Here is a 22,853-nt window from a genome sequence, read left to right as displayed (position 1 = left end):
CAGTTCACCCCCTTTTCTGCTCCCAAGTTCCAGTTTGCTCACTGGAAAGCCTGTCCACCAGCCGACTCTGGCCTGAGCCAGTGCCCGCCGGCTCCCTCCGGTCTTTCCACGTAGGCTAGTTTGGGGCGGGGCGGGGACAAAAGATAAACATCCCTTCCCACATCTTGCTCGCCCATTCAGAAACAGGGTAACCCTTAGCTAGGGGCCACCTCCTGAATCCTGGGCTTCTATAACTCCCTTAGAGCAGCGGCGTCATGAATAAGGATTAAGTTTACCCTGGTCGAACCCCTAGCCGTGATACTGACTAGCCAACTATTTCTGAGCAGAAGCGTAAAACCCTCTCGAGTTTCCCCCCATCCTGACACTTTCGGGCAGAGGTTTACTTCCCCATTCGAGATGAGCACCGGTGGCTGGGTCCCCTTACGGCAGAGTTTTGTGCGGGGTTCTGAAAAGTCAAGACCGCCGTGCTCGGTAGTTGCCACAACCCAGGGACCACGCCACGTACTCTCCAGGTGAATCAGTTTGCCCATCTCGGGTTTTCCGGGTCTCTCCCTTGGCAAACACCAAACCACCCCCGCTTCCCACCCCACACAGCAGGCTCTCGGTGGTTCATCCTTTACGTGCCAGAAAGGAATCCCTTTATCTTTCTGAAGTAGTGCCTGCCACGCCTAGGCAGCGGGGACTCGATCCTCGCTCCCCACTGCCGTTCGACCTTTGAGGGACAATCTTGTTTGCGCGGGTCAACTTAAAGTGAGCGCCGCATCGCTCCAGTCTAACGACCTGACCTATGCCAAATCACGCGTGTGCAAAGTGGCTGTACGGTGCCGAGCACTGAGGGGCTCGCCCAGGAACCGGGAATGTCTCTTCTCCTACCCACGGCAGGGCCCTTGGGGAAACGCGATTTACAGTCAAAGAAAAGGCGCGGGTCTTAACAGACGCCCCGTCCCGTCGGCTCCGCCCTGCAAGAGTCTCGCAGCTGGAAGGCGGAGCTCCCGGATGGGCGGGTCCGCGCACGCGCCGCACGGGAATTCCAGAAGCGTATTTGAGACATGAGATGGAGAAGTACGAGCGGATTCGAGTGGTGGGAAGAGGTGCCTTCGGGTGAGCCAGGGCTTTGGGGAGGAAACGCTAAGGGAGAAGGAAAATCAACCCCAATTCTGACCAAGAAGTCCTGGTCCTGCTGGCCCCGCCCCGAAGCGAGAGCGCCACTCCGGGATGCCCCGCCCAGGCATCCTGTGCTTAGGTCTGGGCGGGAGGCCCCGCCCCCGGCGGAATCACACCCACCAGACCGGCCAGTGCTCTTGGAAAATAATTGTTCCTACAGATTGCTTGTTCTTTGCTGCAACTGGTAAGGAGCGTTAGCTGCACAGGTCAGACTGCCTGGAGTGTTTATACAGTTATGACCAAAACAGGCATGGTACTTCCCCTTTACGAACTTAGCCCATTGGAAACTGATACAAATAAACATGATATTGTTAAATCAGTTAGTGAAGTTTGAACAGTTATACTCAGTCATTATGAGGCCGCATACCAGATGGGATGGTATATGCCTGTAATTCCAGTACTTGGTAGCAGACGTAGGAGCATTGTGAATTCGAGGCCAACCTGGTCTATATAGAGATTGTCTCCAAAAGAAAACGTCAAAGACAGCAAGCCAGGTTGTGCAAGCAAGCAGGCCTGGACTACATAACTAGTTGAAGACCAACCTGGGCAACTTAGTGCTACCCGTCTCAAATTTTAGAAAAAGAAGAAAAAAGGGGGACGGACGGAAGATGTGTATCAGTGGTCGAGCTCTTGCCTAGCATGCTTGGATTTAATTTGTAAGTTCCAAAAGGCAACTTAAGGAGTGGACCAGGAAAGGAGGAATTTTCTAGGAGGTGAGATGCAAAGTCAAGATTTGAAGAAACGAGGCAGAGTCCTTCCAGCCGCTGAAGCAGCTTTGCAAAGGTCCTCAGCAGGAAGATGTGTGTAGCCTTCAAGAAACGGAGAAAAAGACTAGTGTGGTTGGAATGTAGGGGGCAAGGTAAAGAACGTGATTGTCATAGAGGGCGGGACCAGCTTGCGATCCTGTAAACTGGAGTAGCAGGTCAAGTTGATTTATAGTATAAAAGCAAGAGGGCTTTCGTTCTTGCTTGTGCTAGGGATTGAACTCACGGTATCAGAGAGCTACACCCCAAACCAGGGAAGAGTTTTAAAACTGAAACGAGCCGGGCGGTGGTGGCGCACGCCTTTAATCCCAGCACTCGGGAGGCAGAGGCAGGCGGATCTCTGTGAGTTCGAGGCCAGCCTGGGCTACCAAGTGAGATCCAGGAAAGGCGCAAAGCTACACAAGAGAAACCCTGTGTCGGAAAACCAAAAAAAAAAAAAAAACTGAAACGGGATGTGATGGCCCGTGTCTGTAATCACAGCACCACAGGAGGTAGAAGCCTGAGGTGAAGAATCTCAAGGTCTTCAGCTAAATGTATGTGCTTCGTAGCAAGGTCAAGGTCAGCCTGGGCTGTATGAGATTGTGTCTCTAAAAAAAGGGCAAGGGAGTGACCTAATATGATCCAGTAGATTTTACTAGGACATTCTCAGGATGAGGCTGTAGCTCAGTGTTAGATGGCCCTGGATTTGGTCTCCAGATCTAGGAAACTAAAGTGCCCTATGTCTGCTATGCAGAGTTTAGATCTAAAAGTGATGGGAGTGGAAGGGACTGTTTTAGAAGCCAGGGGATACTTTTTGTTCTGTTTTGTTTTTCAAGACAGGGTTTCTCCGTGTAGCCCTGGCTATCCTGGAACTCACTCTGTAGACCAGGCTGGCCTCAAACTCAGAGATCTGCCTGTCTCTGCCTCCTGAGTGCTAGGATCAAAGGTGGGTACCACCACCACCCAGCTTTTTTCTCCCCCAGGGGGGCATTTTTTAAGTAAGAAATTATTGTCATTGCCAGAAGCAATTCAGTTGTCAATAGCTCTGAAGTATGAATTCTTTCTACAGACCTCTACTTAGAAAACCATTTCAGAACTTTGGTATCTCAGGCAGTGGTGGCACACACCTTTGATCCCAGCACTGGGGAGGCAGAGGCAAGTGGATCTCTGTGAGTTGGAGGCCAGCCTCTGCAGAGCTAGTTCCAGGACAGCCAGAACTACCCAGAGAAACCCTGTCTGGAGACAAAAAAAAAAAAAAAAAAAAAAATGAAAAAAAGAAATCCAGAATCTCATGCTTTGAAAGCTGAGGCTAGATAATTCAAGGCCAAACTGGAGTACACAGTGAGTTTTCAAGGTCATCCTGTGCTACATAGTAACACTCTTAAGATAGCTCAGTGGTTTAGAGCACTTGTTCTTACAGATGACCCATTTCTTTTTTTTTTTTTTTTTTTGGTTTTTCGAGACAGGGTTTCTCTGCGTAGCTTTGCGCCTTTCCTGGAGCTCACTTGGTAGCCCAGGCTGGCCTCGAACTCACGGAGATCCGCCTGGCTCTGCCTCCCGAGTGCTGGGATTAAAGGCGTGCGCCACCACCGCCCGGCCAGATGACCCATTTCTAGTCCAAGTACCTACATGGTGGCTCACAACTATCTGAAACCCTACTTCCGGGATCCAGCACCCTCTTCTGGCCTCTGTGAGCACATGCATGCATGCAGGCAAGACATTTATGCACATAAAATATTTTTAAAAGCCTAAAACAAAAACAAAGCATTTTCTTTTGTAGATGAGACCACAAGTTGCTTATGAATGCATTGAACAGATTTATATCTATATCTAGATTTATATCTATATCTATCTATCTATATATATACACGTATCTATATATATACATATATGTATATGAGGAAGTCATGCTGGTAAGACTGAAAACAGGTTTAAAAAGGGAAATTCCCAGCTTTACATAGGTTACAAGGAGGTTTAAACAGTTGTTGGTTTTTTGTTTGTTTTTGGTTTTTTGTGTGTGTTTTTTTTCCGAGACAAGGTTTCTCTGTGTAGCTTTGTGCCTTTCCTGGAACTCACTCTGTAGTCCAGACTGGCCTCAAACTCACAGAGATCACCTGGCTCTGCCTCCCAAGTGCTGGGATTAAAGGTGTGTGCCACCACTGCCCGGCCAGTTTGTTTTTGGTTTTCAGACAGGGTTTCTCTGTGTAGCTTTGGCTGTCCTGGAACTCACAGTGTAGACCAGGATGGTTTTGAAATACCCTCCTGCCTCTGCCTCCCGGAGTACTGGCATTAAAGGCATGCCCCACCATGCCCAGCTGGTGTTCTTTCTTGTGAGTGCAGAGGTCAGAAGGCAGCTTGTGGGAATCATGCTCTCATTCATATCGCATGGGTGGGGTCAGGATAATCAGGCTTGTCAGTTATCGCCTTTTTATTCAGTGAGTCAGCTCACTGGCCTTGTTTTGAGACAGGGTCTCATGGACCTCAGGCTGACTCTAGCTGACTATGTGGCTAAAGATGGTCTTGAAATCCTGAAATCCCTTACCTCTTGTCTCTCTCTCCCAGGATGCTAGGATTACTAAATGCACCACCACCATGGCTATTTATGTGTTTATTTTTAGAGGTTTGTATTTGTTTTTCTTTTTTGAGACAGGGTTTCTCAGTGTAGCCTTGGCTGTCTTGGAACTCAATCTGTAGACCAGGCTGGCCTCCAACTCAGAAATCTGCCTGCTACTGCCTCCGGAGTGCTGGGATTAAAGTCATGCATCACCACCTCCCAGCCCAAGATTTTTTTTTTTAAGATTTATTTATTTATTATGTATACAGTGTTCTGTCTGCACGTATCCCTGAAGGCCAGAAGAGGGCACCAGATCTCATTACAGATTGTTGTGAGCCACCATGTGGTTGCTGGGAATTGAACTCAGGACCTTTGGAAGAGCAAACAGTGCTCTTAACCTCTGAGCCATTTCTCCAGCCCCCCCAAGATTTTTTTTTTAAAGATTTGATGATTTTGGGCTGGAGAGATGGCTCAGAGGTTAAGAGCACTGTTTGCTCTTCCAAAGGTCCTGAGTTCAATTCCCAGCAACCACATGGTGGCTCACAACAATCTGTAATGAGATCTGTTGCCCTCTTCTGGCCTGCAGGGGTACGTGCAGACAGAACACTGTATACATAATAAATAAATCTTTAAAAAAAGATTTGATGATTTTATATCATATATATCATATGTATGAGTCTTTTGCGTGCATATATGCATATTTGCCCATGGTCATGCAGTACCTGTGGAGGCCAGAAGATGGTGTTGGACTCCTGGAACTGGAGTTAGGTAGTTGTGAGCTGTCATGTGGGTTCTGGGAACCAAAACCTGGGCCTTCTGGAAAAGCAGCCAGTGCTCTAACTGCTGAGCCATCTCTCCAGCCCAAGATTAATTAATTAGTTATTATTGTGTTGTTTGTTTGTTTGTTTGTTTGAAGACAGAGTTTCTCGGGGTTGGGGATTTAGCTCAGTGGTAGAGCGTTTGCCTAGCAAGCGCAAGGCCCTGGGTTCGATCCTCAGCTCCAAAAAAAAAAAAGAGTTTCTCTGTGTAACAGCCCTGGTTGTCCTGGAACTCACTTTGAAGACCAGGCTGTCCTCGAACTCATAGAGATCTGCCTGCCTTTGCCTCTGAGTGCTGGGATTAAAGGCGTGAACTATCACGCCTAGCTCCAAGACTTATTTATTTATTTAAGTTAATTTATATTTATTTCACTGGTGTTTTGCCTGTATGTATGTCTGTTCTGTGTCTGTGTGAGGGTGTTGGATCCTGGAGTTACAGATGGTTGTGAGCTGCCATGTGGTTGCTGGGAATTGAACCCGGGTCCTCTGGAAGAGCAGCCAGTGCTCTTAACTGTGAGCCATCTCTCCAGCCCCCAGGATTTATTTTTAGCATTTTAATTGTGTGTGTGAGTGAATGCCACCCGTGGAGGCCAGAAGCGGTCATCGGATCCTTGGAAGCTGAAGTTGCACGTGGTTTGGCGCCCACTGAAGTGGGTGCTGAGCCATCTCTCCAGACCTTCTTGTTGTTGTTGTTGTTCTTACCAGACCGGCCTTGAACCCCAGGTCCTCTTTAGCCTCCCCCCCCCCTCGTCCAGCTTGATCATCTAAAGAGCGTGTGGTCTCCAGGCTGCCCTAAGCTGTGGCCTGCTCTGTGTCCCCAGGATAGTGCACCTGTGCCTCCGTAAGGCTGACCAGAAGCTGGTCATCATCAAGCAGATCCCAGTGGAGCAGATGACCAAGGAGGAACGGCAGGCGGCCCAGAACGAGTGCCAGGTGCTCAAGCTGCTCAACCACCCCAACGTCATCGAGTACTACGAGAACTTCCTCGAGGACAAGGCCCTTATGATTGCCATGGAATATGCACCAGGTAGGCCAGAGGCCTTGCCTGAGCCTAGAGGGGCCTTTCCCTTCCAGGAGAGCTGGGCGCCATGAGGTGGCTTCCTTCTGGAACGGACGTGGCTGAGGGGGAGAGGCCCCACTTGTGTGACCCTGACAGGTTCCTTGCCCTCTCTGGTCCCAATGTCCTGTTCCGTTGAAGCAGTGGGTTGTCCCCAGTGTGGGGAAAGCTCAGGCCTTGATTCGCTCTCTGGGCCACAGGTGGCACCCTGGCTGAGTTCATCCAGAAGCGCTGCAATTCCCTGCTAGAGGAGGAGACCATCCTTCACTTCTTCGTGCAGATCCTGCTCGCGCTGCATCACGTGCACACGCACCTCATCCTGCATCGGGACCTCAAGACCCAGAACATCCTTCTCGACAAACACCGCATGGTCGTCAAGATCGGTGACTTTGGCATCTCCAAGATCCTCAGCAGCAAGAGCAAGGCCTACACGGTGCCCGGATGTGCAGGGGGCACCGAGGGTCTTGATAGCTGGGCTTACCCTACATTCCTGCCTCTTCCTCCCCTATGTGGTCCTGCGAGAGGAGCCCCTGGGCCTGCTTTGAGACGCTATCCCCAAATGAGTCTCTGGCTGGCCGGAGTCTCTGGTCCTCTCTTTCCAGGGCTGTAATGCAGACTTCCCTCCTGCAGGTGGTGGGTACTCCATGCTACATCTCCCCCGAGCTGTGTGAGGGCAAGCCCTACAACCAGAAGAGTGATATCTGGGCTCTGGGCTGTGTCTTATATGAGCTGGCCAGCCTCAAGAGAGCCTTCGAGGCTGCGGTGAGTACAGAGAACCCCAAGGGTTGTCTAGAATTCCAGCCCTTTGCCTTAGCTCTGACCACTTCTGTGTTCCTTCTCTTGTGGCTGGCTGAGTCACGTCAGTCACTCACTTGCTGGCGGCTTACCCCAGGGCAGGGCCGTGTGTCTCCCTTGCTCAGCTCAGAGGAGGGTCGGGCTTGAGTCCTGTGTTAGCCTGAGAATTCCTGAGGGGATGGATGTGACCTCCGGCTCTTCCATCAGATTAGAGACATTCCCCGAGAGCAAGCCTGGAGTTTCTCAAAGCACCTGGGATTTCTGCGGACATAGTTGAAACTTCCTATCAGACTAGGAAGTTCTGAAAGCAGTGTTAGGCTCTCCTTCCATTCTGCCTTCTCTGATGAGACTGGGTGTCATGAGGGTAGACCTGTTTTTATTCCCCCAGTGGGAGAACTGCCCTCCCTGACAGCCCAGCCCAGCACTCTGGCCATCCCTACATGTCGTGCCTTCACAGAACCTGCCAGCTCTGGTACTGAAGATCATGAGCGGCACCTTTGCCCCCATCTCCGACCGGTACAGCCCGGAGCTGCGCCAGCTCGTCCTGAGTCTGCTCAGCCTGGAGCCCGCACAGCGGCCACCCCTCAGTCACATCATGGCGCAACCCCTCTGCATCCGGGCCCTCCTCAACCTCCACACCGATGTGGGCAGCGTCCGCATGCGGAGGCCTGTGCAGGGAGATGGGTTCTGGGCCACAGGGGCGGGCGGGCGGGCGGGCACCCAGTGGGAACACAGGAGATCTAGCGCTAACCATGGTGTGTAGTCACATAGGACTGCCAGGGACAGGACTCGTCCTGAGGCCCCTCTGTATCCTGCAGGGCAGAGAAGTCCCTGACCCCAGGACCACCCATGCCCCCCGGCAGCACAGGGAGCCGGGCCACCAGTGCCCGATGCAGGGGTGAGTGAGTCGGGACCAGCTGCTGCAGATCCGCAGACTCCTTACCCTTCCCACTAGTTTAACTGGCCTCAACCTCTGTCCCTGCAGGTGTCCCCCGGGGACCTGTGAGACCGGCCATCCCACTGCCACTGTCTTCCGTGTATGCCTGGGGTGGTGGCCTTAATGTCCCCCTGAGGCTCCCAATGCTCAACACTGAGGTGGTCCAGGTGTCTGCAGGGCGCACGCAGAAGGCTGGCGTCACACGCTCCGGGCGCCTCATTCTGTGGGAGGTCAGGTTGGCGGTGGGCTTGTTCCGGTGAGGGTGGGAGACCAGAAATGGAGTTGGGGTCCTCAGGCGCCACCCACTCCCCTGCAGGCCCCGCCCCTAGGCACTGGAGGAGGCACGCTCCTCCCAGGGGCAGTCGAGCAGCCTCAGCCTCAGTTCGTCTCCCGGTTCCTGGAGGGCCAGTCGGGTGTCACCATCAAGCATGTGGCCTGCGGGGACCTGTTCACGGCTTGCCTGACTGGTGAGCTTGTCAGGGGAGTATTCTGGAGACAGGAGAAAGCCAGACAGTGCAATTTCTCTCATCCCAAATTGGTCCATTAACGCTTCTCTCGCCTAAAGGGTCACTGCCTCTATCTAGTAGCGGTTGAGGTGGGCAGACTCCAGCGCCTTTTCCTGGCACAGTAGGCTGGCAGTGAGCGTGTTGTAGTGTGCCCATTGACAGATGGGGAAACTAAGGCTCTCACTTATGTCCAGAATTATACATTGGAAGGAGACCACCTATGCCTTTCCCCCGATCCTGCCCTTCCAGCCCCTTTTTAATATATTCCCTCCTCCTCCTTTCAATTCCTCCCCCCACGCCCCCAACCTCCCCACCCTCCCACCACCACCCTGCCACATACACAACACACACACACACACACACACACACTCTGGAGACTGAACCGAGGACCTTGTACATGGCGGGCAAGCATTCTACTATTGAGTTGCGGTCCCAGGTTTTTGTTTTTTTAAGATAAGGTCTTGCCTTGCAGTCCTGGAACACTTAGAGATTCGTCTACTTCTCCCTCCTGAGTGCTGGGCTTAAAGGCATGCACTACCACACCAGGAGGCCGTTTGTACTTTACTTTATTTTATTTTATTTTATTTTTTAAGGCAGTGTTTCACTAAGTTTGACCGGCCGGACTTACAGTTCTCCCTTATCCCAAGTAACAGACTTGCCACCAGACCAGGCATGTGGTTTTTTGAGACAGGGTGTTTCTGTGTAGCCCTGGCTGGCCTCGAACTCACAGAGATCCTCCCGCCTCTACCTCCTGAGTGCTGGGATTAAAGGCGTGCGCCACTGTGCCCCGCTTAGCCCCCAGTATTACCTCCCTCCTCCATCCTGTAAGTGAACCAAACTGCCCGAATGCAGACCCACTCCCCTGGTGTTTCTCTGCCCTCCTCCCAGACCGAGGCATCATCATGACCTTTGGCAGCGGCAGCAACGGGTGTTTAGGCCACGGCAACCTCACCGACATCAGCCAGGTGGGTGTTCCATGTACCCTGGAGAGGAGAGGTGAGGGTGGCAGGGAGCCCTCTTCTGAGGGCTGACAGCAGGTCAGGGGCAGGGGAGTTCCCAGGAGCCACAAGTGCCGCCAGCTCCCAGGCTGCACCTGTTCTGGGTCGGCTGGGGGAAGTACAGAAAGCTTCCCCAGCAGCTTCCCACCTGTTGCTGTGCCTGCGTGCTGTGCATGTGTGGGGTGGTGTTAAAGAGACAGTTACCTTCCGAGAACTTGCAGCCTCTAACTTCCTGCTTGCAGGGGAGAGGACAAGTCCCATACACCTCAGTCACCCTACTTTATCCCTCTCTCTAGCCCACCATTGTGGAAGCCCTGCTGGGCTATGAGATGATCCAGGTGGCCTGTGGGGCCTCTCATGTGCTGGCCCTGTCCGCAGATGGGGAACTGTTTGCCTGGGGCCGAGGAGATGGTGGTAAGGCCACTTCCCAGCTCCGGCCTTTAGGGTCCGTCTCCCAGCTTCTCCATCATGGTTTGTTCCTCATCATGCCCATCTTCCTCTCCATGGCCCGTTCTTTCCTTCCTGTTTTTCCTCGAGTCTGTTCATTCACTGGACACACCATTATTTCATACCTACCATGTGTTTACCCTTTGTTAGGTGTTGGGTTGGTAAGATGGGATGTTGCCAGATGTGGTGGTGCAGGCCTTTAATCCCAGCACTCAAGGCTAGCCTGGGCTACATAGCAAGTTCCAGATTAGCCAGGGCTACATAGTGAAACTCTCTCTCTGTCTCACTCGCTCTCGCTCTCTTGCTCTCTCCCCCCACCTCCCCAGAGACAGGGTTTCTCTGTGTAGCTCTGGCTGTCCTGGAACTCACTCTGTACACCATGCTGGCCTTGAACTCACAAAGATCTGCCTGCCTCTGCTTCCTGAGTGCTGGAATCAAAGGCATGCGCCACTACTGCCTGGCTGAAACCCTGTCTCAAAAACAAACAAAACAAAACAAAAATGTGGATTCCTTCAGGCTTATGACGTAAGGGAGATTTTGTTCTTCTAACTGTACTTACCTTTTTTTTGCAATGTTGGGACTCAAACTTCACACATAGTGGTAAGTACATGCTCTGTCAGTGACCTACACCCAAAGTACTGAAAGTGGGGATGTCATAGACGGGTTCCTGTCCTGGAGGTCTCAAGTGTAAAGTGTGTGTGTGTGTGTGTGTGTGTGTGTGTGTGTGTGTGTGTGTGGTGTGTGTGTATGGGGGGGGGTGGATGCTAGAGAATACCAGAGCTATAGCAGAGATTAACACTGGATTTAAAGGGGGCTCCTACCAGGGGAGGCAGGTGGCATCGCATAGGGCCTTTCCTTTTTCTGAGACAGGGTCTCTCCTGCAACTTGCTGCCTCAGCCTTTTGAGCGTTAGGATTCTTAAAATTTTGTTTGTTTTCAAATAACATATTTTTTTAATATGCATTGGTGTTTTGCCTGCATGTATGTCTGTTTGAGGGTGTCGGATCCCCTGGAACTGGAGTTGCAGACAGTTGTGAGCTGCCATGTGGGTGCTGGGAACTGAACCTGGGTCCTCTGGAAGCGTAGACAGTGCTCGTAATCGCTGAGCCATCTCTCCGGCCTGTTTGTTTTTTTGAGACAGAGCTTTGCTATGTAGCTTCAGCTAGCCTGGAATTCACTGTAGCTCAGGTTTGCCTCGTATTCATGGCAGCCCTTCCGGGTCAGCATCCTGAGTGCTGTGGTTGATTAGAGGTGTGCTCCGTCACATCCAGCTGCTGGTGGAATCACAAGCAAGGCTTTAGAGGATGTCAACCAGCTGTAGGGCCTAAGAAAAGCATTTCAGGGTGAGAACAGCCTTCATTCACCCTCTTTGCATCCTGGCATCACCATCCCTAAAGTTCAGAGTAACCCCTTATTGTTGTTGTTGTTTTCTTGTAGGGAGGCTGGGACTTGGCACCAGGGAGTCCCATAGCTGCCCCCAGCAGGTGCCTGTGCCCCTAGGGCAGGAAGCTCAGAGAGTTGTTTGTGGTATTGACTCTTCCATGATCCTCACCTTGCCTGGCAGGGTCCTGGCCTGTGGAAGTAACAGGTAAGTAGATGCATCAGAGTAATAATCCTGCCTTTCCACCCTCCTCAGCTACAAAGCATTTCAGTCCTTATTGCCTCCCTCCTTCCAAGGATCGGGACTAAAGAGGGATGAAACTTCTGTGTGATTCAACTCGGTAGGATCTGTCTCCTTGTGGGACAGATCCTAGCAATCCCTGCAGAGGCTAGTGGGAGAGAGGCAGCCTGTACCAACTTCTGGCTTCTGGCTCCATCCTTAGGTTCAACAAGCTAGGCTTGGACCACATATCCCTGGAGGAGGAGCCTGTTCCCCACCAGCAAGTGGAGGAGGCCCTGAGCTTCACACCCCTGGGCTCTGCACCTCTGGACCAGGAGCCGCTGCTGTGTGTGGACCTGGGCACTGCTCATTCAGCCGCTGTGACTGGTGAGTAGGACCCAGGCATGGGAGGCCTAAGGGGGATTCACCTGGCCTCCTCCAGACTGCTCTTCAAGTGCCCTTTGTTTTCTTCCCATCCCTGCAGCCTCCGGTGACTGCTATACGTTTGGCAGCAATCAGCATGGGCAGTTGGGCACCAGTTCTCGCCGGGTCAGCAGGGCACCCTGTCGGGTCCAAGGCCTAGAGGGCATCAAGATGGTGACAGTGGCCTGTGGGGATGCCTTCACTGTAGCCATCGGGGCAGGTGAGGGTGGGCAGGACGAGGGTGGACAAGGCAAGCATGTAGTGGGTTATGCTCAGTACCTTCCCTTTGGAGTCATTCTTACTGTCCAGGGCTTGGCTGCTTGCTTAGGCTGTGCCCTACTCTTCTGGATTCTTGGCAGAGGGGGACGTTTATTCTTGGGGCAAAGGAGCCCGAGGTCGACTGGGAAGGAGGGATGAGGATGCTGGACTCCCTAGGCCAGTGCAGCTGGATGAGACTCATCCTTACGTGGTGACTTCAGTGTCCTGCTGCCATGGGAACACTCTCTTGGCTGTTCGATGTGAGTTTCCTTTTCCTGTCTCACCCACGCCACAGGGGGTTAACCCAGCTCTCTTCTACTCCCTGCTCCATCCTCAGCTGGTACAACTCACATTACCCAGAGCAGTCTTCTGCCCCCAGAAAAGTGAAAGCAGAACCAGCGGGGGATAGGAAGGGGATGTGTAAAACACCAAGCTTCCAGCCTGGGTGAGCAAGAGCTGCCTCTCTCTGCTGCTCTCCAGGCCTCACTTGAATTCTTTCTTCTAATACTTCCGGGATCCAGCTGATATTAAATGTCCATTTCTGGCCTGGCAGGAGGGTTTTGGCTCCAGGGCTCAATGAGATCAAAGGTTTGGGTGATGCTTGCTGTAGGCCTTGCCTCCAGAAAGGCTGCAGATGCTTCTCTTTGATACTCTGCAGCAGTCACAGATGAACCAGTTCCCCCCTGAGGCAACAGGATTATCCACGAGACCACCTCTGAGTGTTCTGAAAACTGCAGGTGCCTGAGGAAGACTGTTTCCAGCTCCTGGATTGTGTCATCAGTGAGGTGGAAAGGCCACTGGCCGCCACTCTGTTCCCCCAAGTCCCCGCCCCCAAACTCCTTATCTTACTCAGTGACTCCAGGCTCCAGTCTGGCAGGAATGAACAGCCGGCTGGTTTTCAAAGACTGCTAAAAACGCACACACACACACCCCACCCCAAGCCCGGGTAGAAATACATCCCTGGCGGTGTCCTCATGGAGACTGATGCCGTGCTTTGGAGTAGGGCAAGCCGGGGCTTGTTTGGACTGGCCATTAGGCCTGCTTGATCTCCGCATTGTTGCAGGAATCCTATCACTACACTGCATAGCTTGAGGCCGATAGGTCGGAGGGAGTCCCCTTCTCAGTCTTAACTGAGGCAGGGGTTTGCTCAACCTCTGAGTGGGCGCCCCCACCTCCCAGGGCGGGGAGTACTGGAGCAACTGAGTGGTTGCCAAGGGAATCCTGCTGAAAGTTGCCGGTCACCGCAGGCCATTTCCCAGACCTAAGACTTGGGGAAAACGTAGCAGGCCAGACCCGACCAGTTTCTCAAAGGTTTGAAAATAGCGCCAATAAAAATATCAAATGCCTGCTTGGCATATGGTCTCTTCTGGGGTGGAGGTGGCCTCTAGACACCCCAAGACTGGGCTGGGCCCGACTGTGGTGTAGGGCAGCGGCCAGGAGGAATGTGGGCGCAGTCAGAGGCCGGAGGCGGGGGCCAAGGTTCCGCTGGCCCAGCGCCCAGCCCAGTTTCCTTGCTCCAGCCGGGTTTTCTCGGATCCTGTTGCCAGGCTTCGCTGCCTAGCACCTGGAAGCTAGAGCCACGGGTCCCTGGGCGGCGCGTGGCGCAGGAGACCTTAAAGCGGCCCCTACAGAGTCAAGTCTTTGTGGTGCGGCCCGACAAGGCACCGTCCCAGCGCAAGGGGCCCCCCACTTCTGGAAGAATCTCAGCCACGCTCTCGGTTCCAACGGGAAAGAGAAAGCCTCCGCTTCCGGGGGTGGGCGAGGCTGACTTAACTTTCGGAGCCTGGGCCGAGTCCCGGGAGCGACCGCATGCGGAGGGCTGGCGGAGGGGGCGGGGCGCGAGGGCGGGCTCTAGGACCGCGGGGCCGCGGCTCCGCCCCCTCTTCCGGCGGGCGGGGTTGCGGACCCGGGCCGCTCGCGGCCGCCAGTCGGCGCCGCCCGCAGCCGGGGAAACGCGGCCGGAGCGAGGCGCGGGCTGTGGGGCCGCCGCGTGCCCGGCCCCGCTCGCCCGTGCCCGCCGCCAGCCCGCCATGCCCGGCTTCGACTACAAGTTCCTGGAGAAGCCCAAGCGGCGGCTGCTGTGCCCACTGTGCGGGAAGCCCATGCGCGAGCCCGTGCAGGTGTCCACTTGCGGCCACCGCTTCTGCGACACCTGCCTGCAGGAGTTCCTCAGGTGCGACCCGGGGGCGGTGGGCCTCGGCCGGCGGGCCGGGGCGGGGTACGGGGTTGGGGTGAGGGCACTGCATGGGGAAAGGCTCGGGCCGGAGACACGTCGGGTCTTTGTCTGCGCGGCCGCCCGGTGACCTCAGGAGCGCCCACCATGATGTCAAGGGGCGGCGGTGACGTCAGGGCTCCGGGGAGGACCCCGCGTACCCAGGCGTCAGGTCGCCAGGGTGCTACCTGCCCAGCTGCAGGTGGGGAAGCCGTCCCTCCCCGAGCCGTGGCGGAGGGAAAGACGCCCTTCCCGAGCCGTGGCCGGCCCTTCCCCCGCCACCCCCAACCTGAGCCCGAGCGGCCGCAGCCTTGAACTTTGAATCCTTCGGGGAAGGGAAGGACAAAGCCTCTCCCGCGCGGCACTGCCAGCCCTGCCTCTGGAGTTTTCCCCTCCGTCCATCCTCCTCTTGTTCTCTCCGACGCTGAGAAAGCGGCCGCTATTGTTCCCCCATTTCACAGAGATGGAGAGGAAGGCTACGATTTGCCCAGGGTCGCACGGGTTACGATCTTAGCGGGGCATCCAGCCCGGGCTGCGTGTGATCACGCAGGAGAGGCTGGACTGGGGACCCTCCCTGGGGGTCTTGAGGGTGACGGATGGTCGGGTACACTGGCGAAAGGGGAATTGTCCCCGGGTGGGTACTTAGTGTCCCCCTGCCCTCTCAGGACCCAGGTCGTGCCTTGCCGCCTCGGGCATCCGTCACATTTCTGGGCGCCCTGAGGGCTGCGGTGTGGGAGGGGAGATCGGGGAGCCCCGACGCCTGTGGAGGTCGTGCCCTAGAGCCCACGGAAGGTCAGGTCGGCCGCGGTCCGAGGGGTACTGTCAGGAGATCGGTGTGAGATCTCTGCCTCAGTGTCCCATCCCACGGCCCTCCGGAGAGCCTGGCTGGCGGAAATCTCAGCAGGCCCTTTGTTTTTTTTGTTCCTAGCAGCCGCGGGCTCCGGCTCTCACATATGCTCCTGCTCAAGCTGCTGTGCGGCCCCCTCCTCCCTTCTCGCCTCCCTCCTCCCTCTGGCCCTCCTCCCTGCAATGTACACACTTAACTCCTCTACAGACACACGGGCCCATTGTCTCCTCCGCTCCCCTCCCGGCCCTCTGGTTTCCAGATGAGGCCAGCTGAGCCAGCCCCCTCCTCCGGCTGACCCACCCTTACTGCCTCGGGGAAAGAGCCAGAAGGGGGCTGTCAGGCCCCGTTCCCTCCTCCTTCACCTCCTTCTCAGGCCCCTCCAGGCTGCTCCTGCCCCTCCTCCTCCTCCCGGAAATCCCCTCTTCCTCTCCCACTGCCCCCTCCCCCCATCCTGTCTTCTCCCCTGGGCTTGGGCCTCCACTGCTCAGCCAGGAGCTGCCTCTGCCTCCTCCCCTCCCCCATCGATCCAGTGTTCCGTGGCCTCTGGAGGTGGTTGAGCAGGCTCCCCCCCCCCTCCACTATCACCCCTAGCCTACAAGTTAGCTTGTCCATAGCCTTGGCCAAACCTTTGTCCTGGCCGGGCCCCAAGCTGCAGGGTAAGCCTCTGCCTGAAGCCTAGGGACTTGCCTTAGTCCCCTCGTCTCCAAAACCACTGGGTCAGCACATTCCTGAAGCAGCCAAGTGGACCCCCTCCCCCGTGGTCCAGGCCTCTTTCCCCCACTCCTGCCGAGGCTATTACTCAGGCTGAGCCAGAAAGGCTACTTGCCCAGTGGGTGCAGGCATACCTGCTTGGTGCCTGAGCATGTATTGTTCTTTGCATCCAGGACATGGCCACTAGTAGCCGGGCCAAGAGGAGGTCTTAGGAAGTGGACTGGGCACCTGGGGTATGGACTGCCCAGGCTCTGGAAAGTGCTTTCACACAGGGCTGCCATGTAGCCTCTGCTTCCGCCTTGAGGCCTGCCTGCCTCCCGCCTACCTGACTCAGATCTGCCAGGAATGCCATGCCTAGGGGCCTCTGTCCTGCCGGGTGAGCCCTTGTCTTGCCTGGGCCATGACAGTGGTGTGTGACAGGTCTTGCTGGGGTCAGCCAGGGCATACTGGCAGGAAGAAGCATGCTGCCAGGCTCTGCGGGTAGGAATATCTGGGTGGAGACTGGGAAGGAGGGGGACAGGAGAGCTGGCAGGGGCTGGGGTCCCAAGTTTCAGAAGCCTTGTCCGTGGTGGAGCCCCTCTGAGCTGCGGACTTGCCACAGATGTCCCCGGTGCTGCCTCCCGAGGAGCCCCTTCTAACCCTTCCCAGAGGCGGGTGATGAGGGCCGGGTGCGAGTGACCACGGGGAGCTCCAAAGGCGTTGCTTTTCCTTCCCACCTCTTTAGGAGACACACCCTCGGAGAGGAGGGATAGCATAAAGTGGCCTCAAGATGACCTTTGCCCTGGTTCTTGGCCTGGCACAGTCCTGGAGGCTGGGTAGTCCTGGCACTTCATCCAAGCCCATCTTGTATACCCTCCCATCAGCTTTCAGAATAGCCAATGAAAACCATTTTGGGAGAAGGGGGTGGCAGGCTGCCTGTTTCTTTCAAGTCCAGCTGCTGTCCTGGGGGGAGGGGATGCCAGCTGCCACCTGTTGGGTAAGTGCTGCCCAAGACAGCTGTCTGTCTGCACTGGACCTGGAATACCCTTTGCAGGCTGTCTAGCACCCTTGAAAAGTGGGTTCCTAATGACCTCTGCTTTCCCTTTTTCTCAGCTATGGCTGGCTAGGAAGGGGCCTGGGCAAGGGAGGGTGGCTACCCTGGTTGAGGGAGTGAGGCCCAGGGTTTGAGCCTTGACCCTGCCTTCTCCCCTTCAGTGAAGGAGTTTTCAAATGCCCTGAGGACCAGCTTCCTCTGGACTATGCCAAGGTGAGTACACACTGCTAGGTTGGAAGCCTGGGTACATAGATAGACTGTTGCCCTTGGTGGAGGCTGGAGCTGTTGGCAGCCCGCAGGCACAGGGCCAGTGTCAACCCCAAGCCTCAGGATCTCGAGCCCCCACAAAGGTAGCCTGTTCTCTCCCACCAAGCCAGTTTGCAAACGAAGGCTGTGTTTGCCCTGGGGGGTAGGCACAATGCCCAGCCTGTAGGGGTGCACAGAGCTGCTCTGTGCCCATAAGAAATGCTCCCTCCTCTTCCTGTGGCAAGTTAGACCTGTGGCCGGGGGCCAGGACCCCTCCACTAAGAGGAAGGAAGCGGGGGGGGGGGGGGGGGGATGGTAGCCCGTGAGTGAGCAGGCTGATGTGATGGAGTGTCCCCTTGAAGGGAGCATGTTCCTGTGCAGGCATTTTGGGGACCCTAGGTTCCAAGTCATCCTAGGGCATCCTGTATCCTTCATCCTAGGGCACAGAGACAAATAATCTGAGAGCTCGGGTTATTACTGGCCTATAGACACAGCCAGCTCAGTTGAGAGTCGGGGTGAATGTGACTTCAACAGGCTCTGATCCTTGCTGATCCCCCCCATTCTCTGCCCACAGATCTACCCCGACCCAGAGCTGGAGGTCCAGGTGTTAGGCTTGCCTATCCGCTGCATCCACAGTGAGGAGGGTTGCCGCTGGACTGGGCTGCTCCGCCATCTACAGGTGAGGCCCTGGGGTGGGGAGCCGGGCTGACTAGCCCTCACTCGGCGGCAGGTGCTGACGGAGTCTCTCCCACCAGGGCCACTTGAACACCTGCAGCTTCAATGTGGTCCCCTGCCCCAATCGTTGCCCGGCCAAGCTGAGCCGGCGCGATCTGCCTGCCCACCTGCAGCACGACTGTCCCAAGCGCCGCCTCAAGTGTGAATTCTGTGGCTGTGACTTCAGCGGGGAGGCCTACGAGGTAGGTGGGTCCGGGCTGAAGGGGGGGAGGGGAGGGCGAGGTACCTGGAAGCTCCGGCATCCCTTAACTCGGGCCCTGTGCTGTCTTTAGGGTCACGAGGGCATGTGCCCCCAAGAGAGCGTCTACTGTGAGAACAAGTGTGGTGCCCGCATGATGCGGCGACTGCTGGCCCAGCACGCCACCTCCGAGTGCCCCAAGCGCACCCAGCCTTGTGCCTACTGCACCAAGGAGTTTGTTTTTGACACCATCCAGGTGAGGCCCTTCCTGACCTGTCCACTGTGGGACTGGGTAACGAGGACTCGGGGTACTGACCACGGCGTCTCTCTCTCTCTCTCTGGTCCCAGAGCCATCAGTACCAGTGCCCACGGCTGCCTGTCGCCTGCCCCAACCAGTGTGGCGTGGGCACCGTGGCTCGGGAGGACCTGCCCGGCCACTTGAAGGACAGCTGCAGCACTGCCTTGGTGCTCTGCCCTTTCAAAGAGTCTGGCTGCAAGCACAGGGTGAGATGCCCCTTTCTCGGCCCCAAATAGCCCTTGACATCCTAGCAGAGGATCAGTTTGCTGGCACAGCTGAGGCCCTCGTGGGTCCCCCCGGCCAACTGCTTCCTCCCCACACCTTCTGCCATGGTCCTGTGTGTGGAACTGGGTGCCTGCTACCCGTCTGCTTCTTCTCTCCCCTGGACCTTCCTCTTTTGGTAACTTTTTCCTTCCCCCACGGCCTTGGGTTTTGCCAACAGTGCCCTAAGCTGGCGATGGCACGTCACGTGGAGGAGAGTGTCAAGCCACACCTGGCTATGATGTGTGCCCTGGTGAGCCGGCAGCGGCAGGAGCTGCAGGAGCTGCGGAGGGAGCTGGAGGAGCTCTCCATAGGCAGCGATGGAGTGCTCATCTGGAAGATCGGCAGCTACGGGCGGCGCCTCCAAGAGGCCAAGGCCAAGCCTAACCTGGAGTGCTTCAGCCCGGCCTTCTACACACACAAGTATGGCTACAAGCTGCAGGTGTCCGCGTTCCTCAACGGCAACGGCAGCGGCGAGGGCACCCACCTCTCCATCTACATTCGCGTGTTGCCAGGTGCCTTTGACAATCTCCTCGAGTGGCCCTTTGCCCGTCGGGTCACCTTCTCCCTGCTGGATCAGAGCGACCCGGGTCTGGCCAAGCCACAGCATGTCACGGAGACCTTCCACCCTGATCCAAACTGGAAGAACTTCCAAAAGCCCGGCACTTGGCGAGGCTCCCTGGATGAGAGCTCTCTGGGCTTTGGCTACCCCAAATTCATCTCCCACCAGGACATTCGAAAGCGAAATTACGTGCGGGATGATGCGGTCTTCATCCGTGCCTCCGTCGAACTGCCTCGGAAGATCCTCAGCTGATGGTAGAGCCTTCTGCGCTTAACCGGCCGGAAGGGAGGTGGGACAGTACCTCAGCTGCTGGCTGAGACTGGAGAGGGGGCCGGACCCCCTTTCATCTTCTCTTGCCTAGGTTGTCAGCCCTCACCCTCTCCCCACACCACCACCACCACCCCACCCCTCAGGTGCCTCCAATTGGTGCTTCAGCCCTGGCCCCTGGGGGGAGCAGGTCTCGGGGTTATCAAGGGCTGGAAACAAGTGATCCCAGGGCCTGTCTCCCCTCCTGGGCAGGGCAGACATGCCTTGGTGCCAGCCACATTCTACCTGGACTGAGGTGCCTGCTCAGGTGCTATGTCCCAAGAGCCATAGTGGGGGTGGGGGTATTGGAAACGGGAGGGTAGCTCTAAGAATCTGCCTTGAGATTAATCTCTCTCTCCATTTACCCAGTGTTGCCCTCTCTGGTTATTTATTTCTTTAGTGCCAGGAGGGCCCAGCAGGGGAACTCTGATTTTTAATAAATCCTGAATTGTATTTATTAACTTGATTCCAGCCTGTCTCCTCCCAGTTGGTTAGTAGGGTTCTGGGAGGCTGGGCCCAACAGAAGGAAAAGGATGAGCTGCTGCTCAGCTCGCAGCCGGACCGCTCTCTGGTGGACAATATGGGAACTGCAGCAAGCTTTGTGTGCCCTCTGGTGGTTCGATGGATAAGTGCAGGGACCGCTTTTCATAAGGCTGGCGTTTCTAGTTCCTACCTCACCAAAGACAAGTTCTCTGCCTAGGCAGGTGTTTATCAATAATTACCATGTGTGTATACATGTACGGGACAAAGGTCCATGTCCGGTGTCCTCCTCAGTTACTCTCGACCATTTTGAGTCAGGATCAAAATTCCTGGAGCTCACTGATTCCACAAGACTAGTCGGCCTAGTCAGCCAATGCGCTCCGAAGATCTTGCCTTGACTGACCCTGCACTAGGGTGTTATAGGTGTGAGTTGTTGTGTAGTTTTTGTTTTTTGTTGTACACAGGTGAGGGAATCCAAACTCAAGTCCTTGTGCTTGTATAAGTACTTCCACCAAGACAGCCATTGGGGGGGGGGGGTTCGGTTATTCGAGACAGGGTTTCTCTGTGTAGTTTTGGTGCCTGTCCTAGGTCTTGTTCTGTAGACCAGGCTGGCCTTGAACTCACAGAAATCCGCCTGGCTCTGCCTCCCAGGCACTGGGATTAAAGGTGTGAGGCATCACCGCCCACCTTTCTCCTGTGTGGTCCCAGGTGTCTGGAAGTCACTGTAGATCAGGCTGGCCTGGAACTCAAGAGACCCTCTGCCTTCTGAATGCTGGGATTAAGAGCACGCATCACCCCTGGCCGGCTTCCTGGGGCCTTTCTTGTGCTTCTACCATTAGAGTAAATGGCCTCCATGAAGAGTTCACGAGGTCGCGTGTGCCTGGCATAGTAAGGACTTAATGTCAGTCTGTACTCAGGTGTGCAAAGCACTTGGATTTTCTCACCGTGGTCTCGTTTGCCTTCTGCACAGTTCTGAATGGTTGTCTCTGACTACACACACTTCACCGGTCAACTAAACGGAAGCAAACTGACTCCTTCAGCTAGTTTGGGGCAGGGCCTGGAATTGTGTGTTTTGTTTTGTTTTCCCCTGGTGCATGCCACAAACTGCTCAGCTACATGTCCCCCCTTGAATTCATGACTAGGATTCTGTAGACATACAGCTCAATTTGGGCAATAAATTTGGGCTTGCTTTTGGCAAGTTACTTGGCTCTGTGGGGCTAATACCCTTAATGGTAAGATGACTTTTGCTCAGCTGCTGGTCTTGGAATGTGGTCATGACAGGAGCCAACTCACATTAAGTGCCTTACTAGCACCGAGACGGGTAGGGAAATGTAAGGGGCTGTTCCACAGAGGGAAGCGAAGAGAGAAGACAGAGCTGGCTGCTCTGCTAGCCTCCGATTTTCACTCTATTTACTCATCTAGGGGCCATGGGACCTTAGCTGAGAAAGCCAAAATGGTCCCTGATCATACAACCAGCTTGCTAGACAGTCACCTGGAGACTAGAGAAAACCTTGGCCTTTAGCAGAGACGTGGGTCAAACTACCGTTTAGCATTCCAGAAGCTGGATAGCTTGGTTTGAAGCGGGCCTTCCTCTGCTGACAGGCAACTGCGTGACTGAAAGCTGGAACACTGTAATTGACGCACGGCCTGGCGGGCCTGTCCTTTGTCCCAACTGTGGTCCTAGCCTTGCGGAATTCGGGCGAGGGTCTACAGCAGAGCATGAAGTGGTGGACTCCCTGGGCGCCAGCCTACCGCGTTAGCTCTTTGGCAGTGGGCACACTGGCAGGCTTTGCAGAGTAGCTGCCCAGACACACAGGAGGGAGGCAGAGCGCGTTAACAGGAAGGGCATGCCACCTGAAGGGCACTCTGGAGTCCAGTGTTTCCCCACCTGCTGACCAGCTTTCCTATCTCCTCCCCCTACAACCAAACTGGGCAGAACCCCAACAGTAAAAACCAAGCAGGTAACTGAAACCTCCCCACCCCCATTCCCATCAAAGGACTCTAACACGCCACTTGGGAGCAGTGTAAATCACGAGGGTGAGGCGGCTTCCTTGTTTTGGAGTCCAGAACTCTCACCTCCGTCACAAGAAATAAAGTGGAGGAAGGTGTGTGGTGTGCTGGAGGCTTTATGGCCAACAGATGCCCGAAAAACTTCTTAGGACTGAAGGCCCTTGGACTGAAAGGATGGCAGTGCTCTCCGGCTGGACCCCACCTGGGGCCCGACTGAGCCGCCTGTGTGCACAGCCTACAGCCTGTAGCCTGGGATTGAGTCTGGGGTGAGCTGGGGAGGGTTTCTGAGGGTCGAATAGGACGCTATTCCTCCTTGACTCAGGGAAACATTAGACTGTCCTCAAGACAAACCACCTCAGGCATTCACCACATTACATGAATAGGACAAGGTCAAGAGGAGGTTTTTTGTTTTACTGGTTTATAATTAAAAACAACAAAAAAAACCCACCATGCCCACAGGTGAGGTCAGGTGGAGAACGAGGGCGAGTGAGTGGAATGGGGGCTCCAGGCATCCCTTGGGGGTGGCATGGGAGTGTGAAGTTGAGGCCCTGGCTTGGACCCTTATTGCTGGTTGGGTGGGGTGGGGGGCAACCGGGTTGAACTAGGAAACATCTTACACCAAAGCTGAAGGCAGTCATTTGTAGGGTAAGGGAATCACAATACGTCTTCCATGCA

The 22,853-nt window shown here is 55.2% G+C and overlaps 2 protein-coding genes and 1 non-coding gene across 8 annotated transcripts; all 3 read left to right on the top strand.

The window, feature by feature from the left end:
* The first annotated feature begins 862 nt into the window (after positions 1–862).
* Positions 863–13,645, top strand: Nek8 (NIMA related kinase 8). 5 transcript variants are annotated; one of them, XM_006977460.4, is made up of 15 exons: positions 926–1,101; positions 6,101–6,306; positions 6,537–6,769; positions 6,967–7,098; positions 7,589–7,797; positions 7,950–8,029; positions 8,117–8,298; positions 8,385–8,535; positions 9,463–9,539; positions 9,869–9,986; positions 11,456–11,606; positions 11,842–12,005; positions 12,103–12,261; positions 12,401–12,559; positions 12,958–13,645. In XM_006977460.4, the coding sequence occupies exons 1-15, from the start codon at positions 1,055–1,057 to the stop codon at positions 12,984–12,986; spliced, it is 2,097 nt and encodes a 698-aa protein (XP_006977522.1). In that variant the 5' UTR covers positions 926–1,054; the 3' UTR covers positions 12,987–13,645. The 5 variants fall into 5 exon arrangements, with proteins under 5 accessions (XP_076399069.1, XP_006977522.1, XP_076399066.1 ...); XM_076542954.1 differs by lacking the exon at positions 12,958–13,645 and having other exon boundaries at positions 863–1,101; positions 12,401–12,855; XM_076542951.1 differs by lacking the exons at positions 926–1,101; positions 12,958–13,645 and adding an exon at positions 1,706–1,820 and having other exon boundaries at positions 12,401–12,855.
* On the top strand, positions 5,394–5,466 carry Trnaa-agc (transfer RNA alanine (anticodon AGC)). Its single transcript has one exon. It is a non-coding gene; the product is annotated as a tRNA-Ala (tRNA).
* A 571-nt stretch (positions 13,646–14,216) lies between the features above and the next one.
* On the top strand, positions 14,217–20,154 carry Traf4 (TNF receptor associated factor 4). 2 transcript variants are annotated; one of them, XM_006977459.4, is made up of 7 exons: positions 14,217–14,472; positions 17,264–17,315; positions 17,923–18,027; positions 18,104–18,265; positions 18,356–18,517; positions 18,610–18,765; positions 19,002–20,154. In XM_006977459.4, exons 1-7 carry the CDS (start codon positions 14,330–14,332, stop codon positions 19,632–19,634), a joined length of 1,413 nt encoding a protein of 470 aa, XP_006977521.1. In that variant the 5' UTR covers positions 14,217–14,329; the 3' UTR covers positions 19,635–20,154. The 2 variants fall into 2 exon arrangements, with proteins under 2 accessions (XP_006977521.1, XP_076399070.1); XM_076542955.1 differs by lacking the exon at positions 14,217–14,472 and adding an exon at positions 15,413–16,445.
* The last annotated feature ends 2,699 nt before the right edge of the window (positions 20,155–22,853 follow it).

This window comes from Peromyscus maniculatus, chromosome 8, assembly GCF_049852395.1.
Source record: "Peromyscus maniculatus bairdii isolate BWxNUB_F1_BW_parent chromosome 8, HU_Pman_BW_mat_3.1, whole genome shotgun sequence".
Lineage (NCBI taxonomy): Eukaryota > Metazoa > Chordata > Mammalia > Rodentia > Cricetidae > Peromyscus > Peromyscus maniculatus.
Note: the sequence above shows the minus strand (reverse complement) of the source record. Positions and strands in the feature narration are given on the sequence as shown.

Excerpts from the sequence above, each read along its gene's own strand:
- Nek8 (XM_076542954.1), top strand. The coding sequence starts at position 1,055 with ATGGAGAAGTACGAGCGGATTCGAGTGGTGGGAAGAGGTGCCTTCGG. Across the intron at positions 9,987-11,455 it reads CTGGGGCCGAGGAGATGGTG|GGAGGCTGGGACTTGGCACC; the intron begins GTAAGGCCACTT and ends GTTTTCTTGTAG. Across the intron at positions 12,262-12,400 it reads CACTGTAGCCATCGGGGCAG|AGGGGGACGTTTATTCTTGG; the intron begins GTGAGGGTGGGC and ends GATTCTTGGCAG.
- Traf4 (XM_006977459.4), top strand. The coding sequence starts at position 14,330 with ATGCCCGGCTTCGACTACAAGTTCCTGGAGAAGCCCAAGCGGCGGCTG. Across the intron at positions 17,316-17,922 it reads TTCCTCTGGACTATGCCAAG|ATCTACCCCGACCCAGAGCT; the intron begins GTGAGTACACAC and ends CTCTGCCCACAG. Across the intron at positions 18,518-18,609 it reads TTGTTTTTGACACCATCCAG|AGCCATCAGTACCAGTGCCC; the intron begins GTGAGGCCCTTC and ends CTCTGGTCCCAG.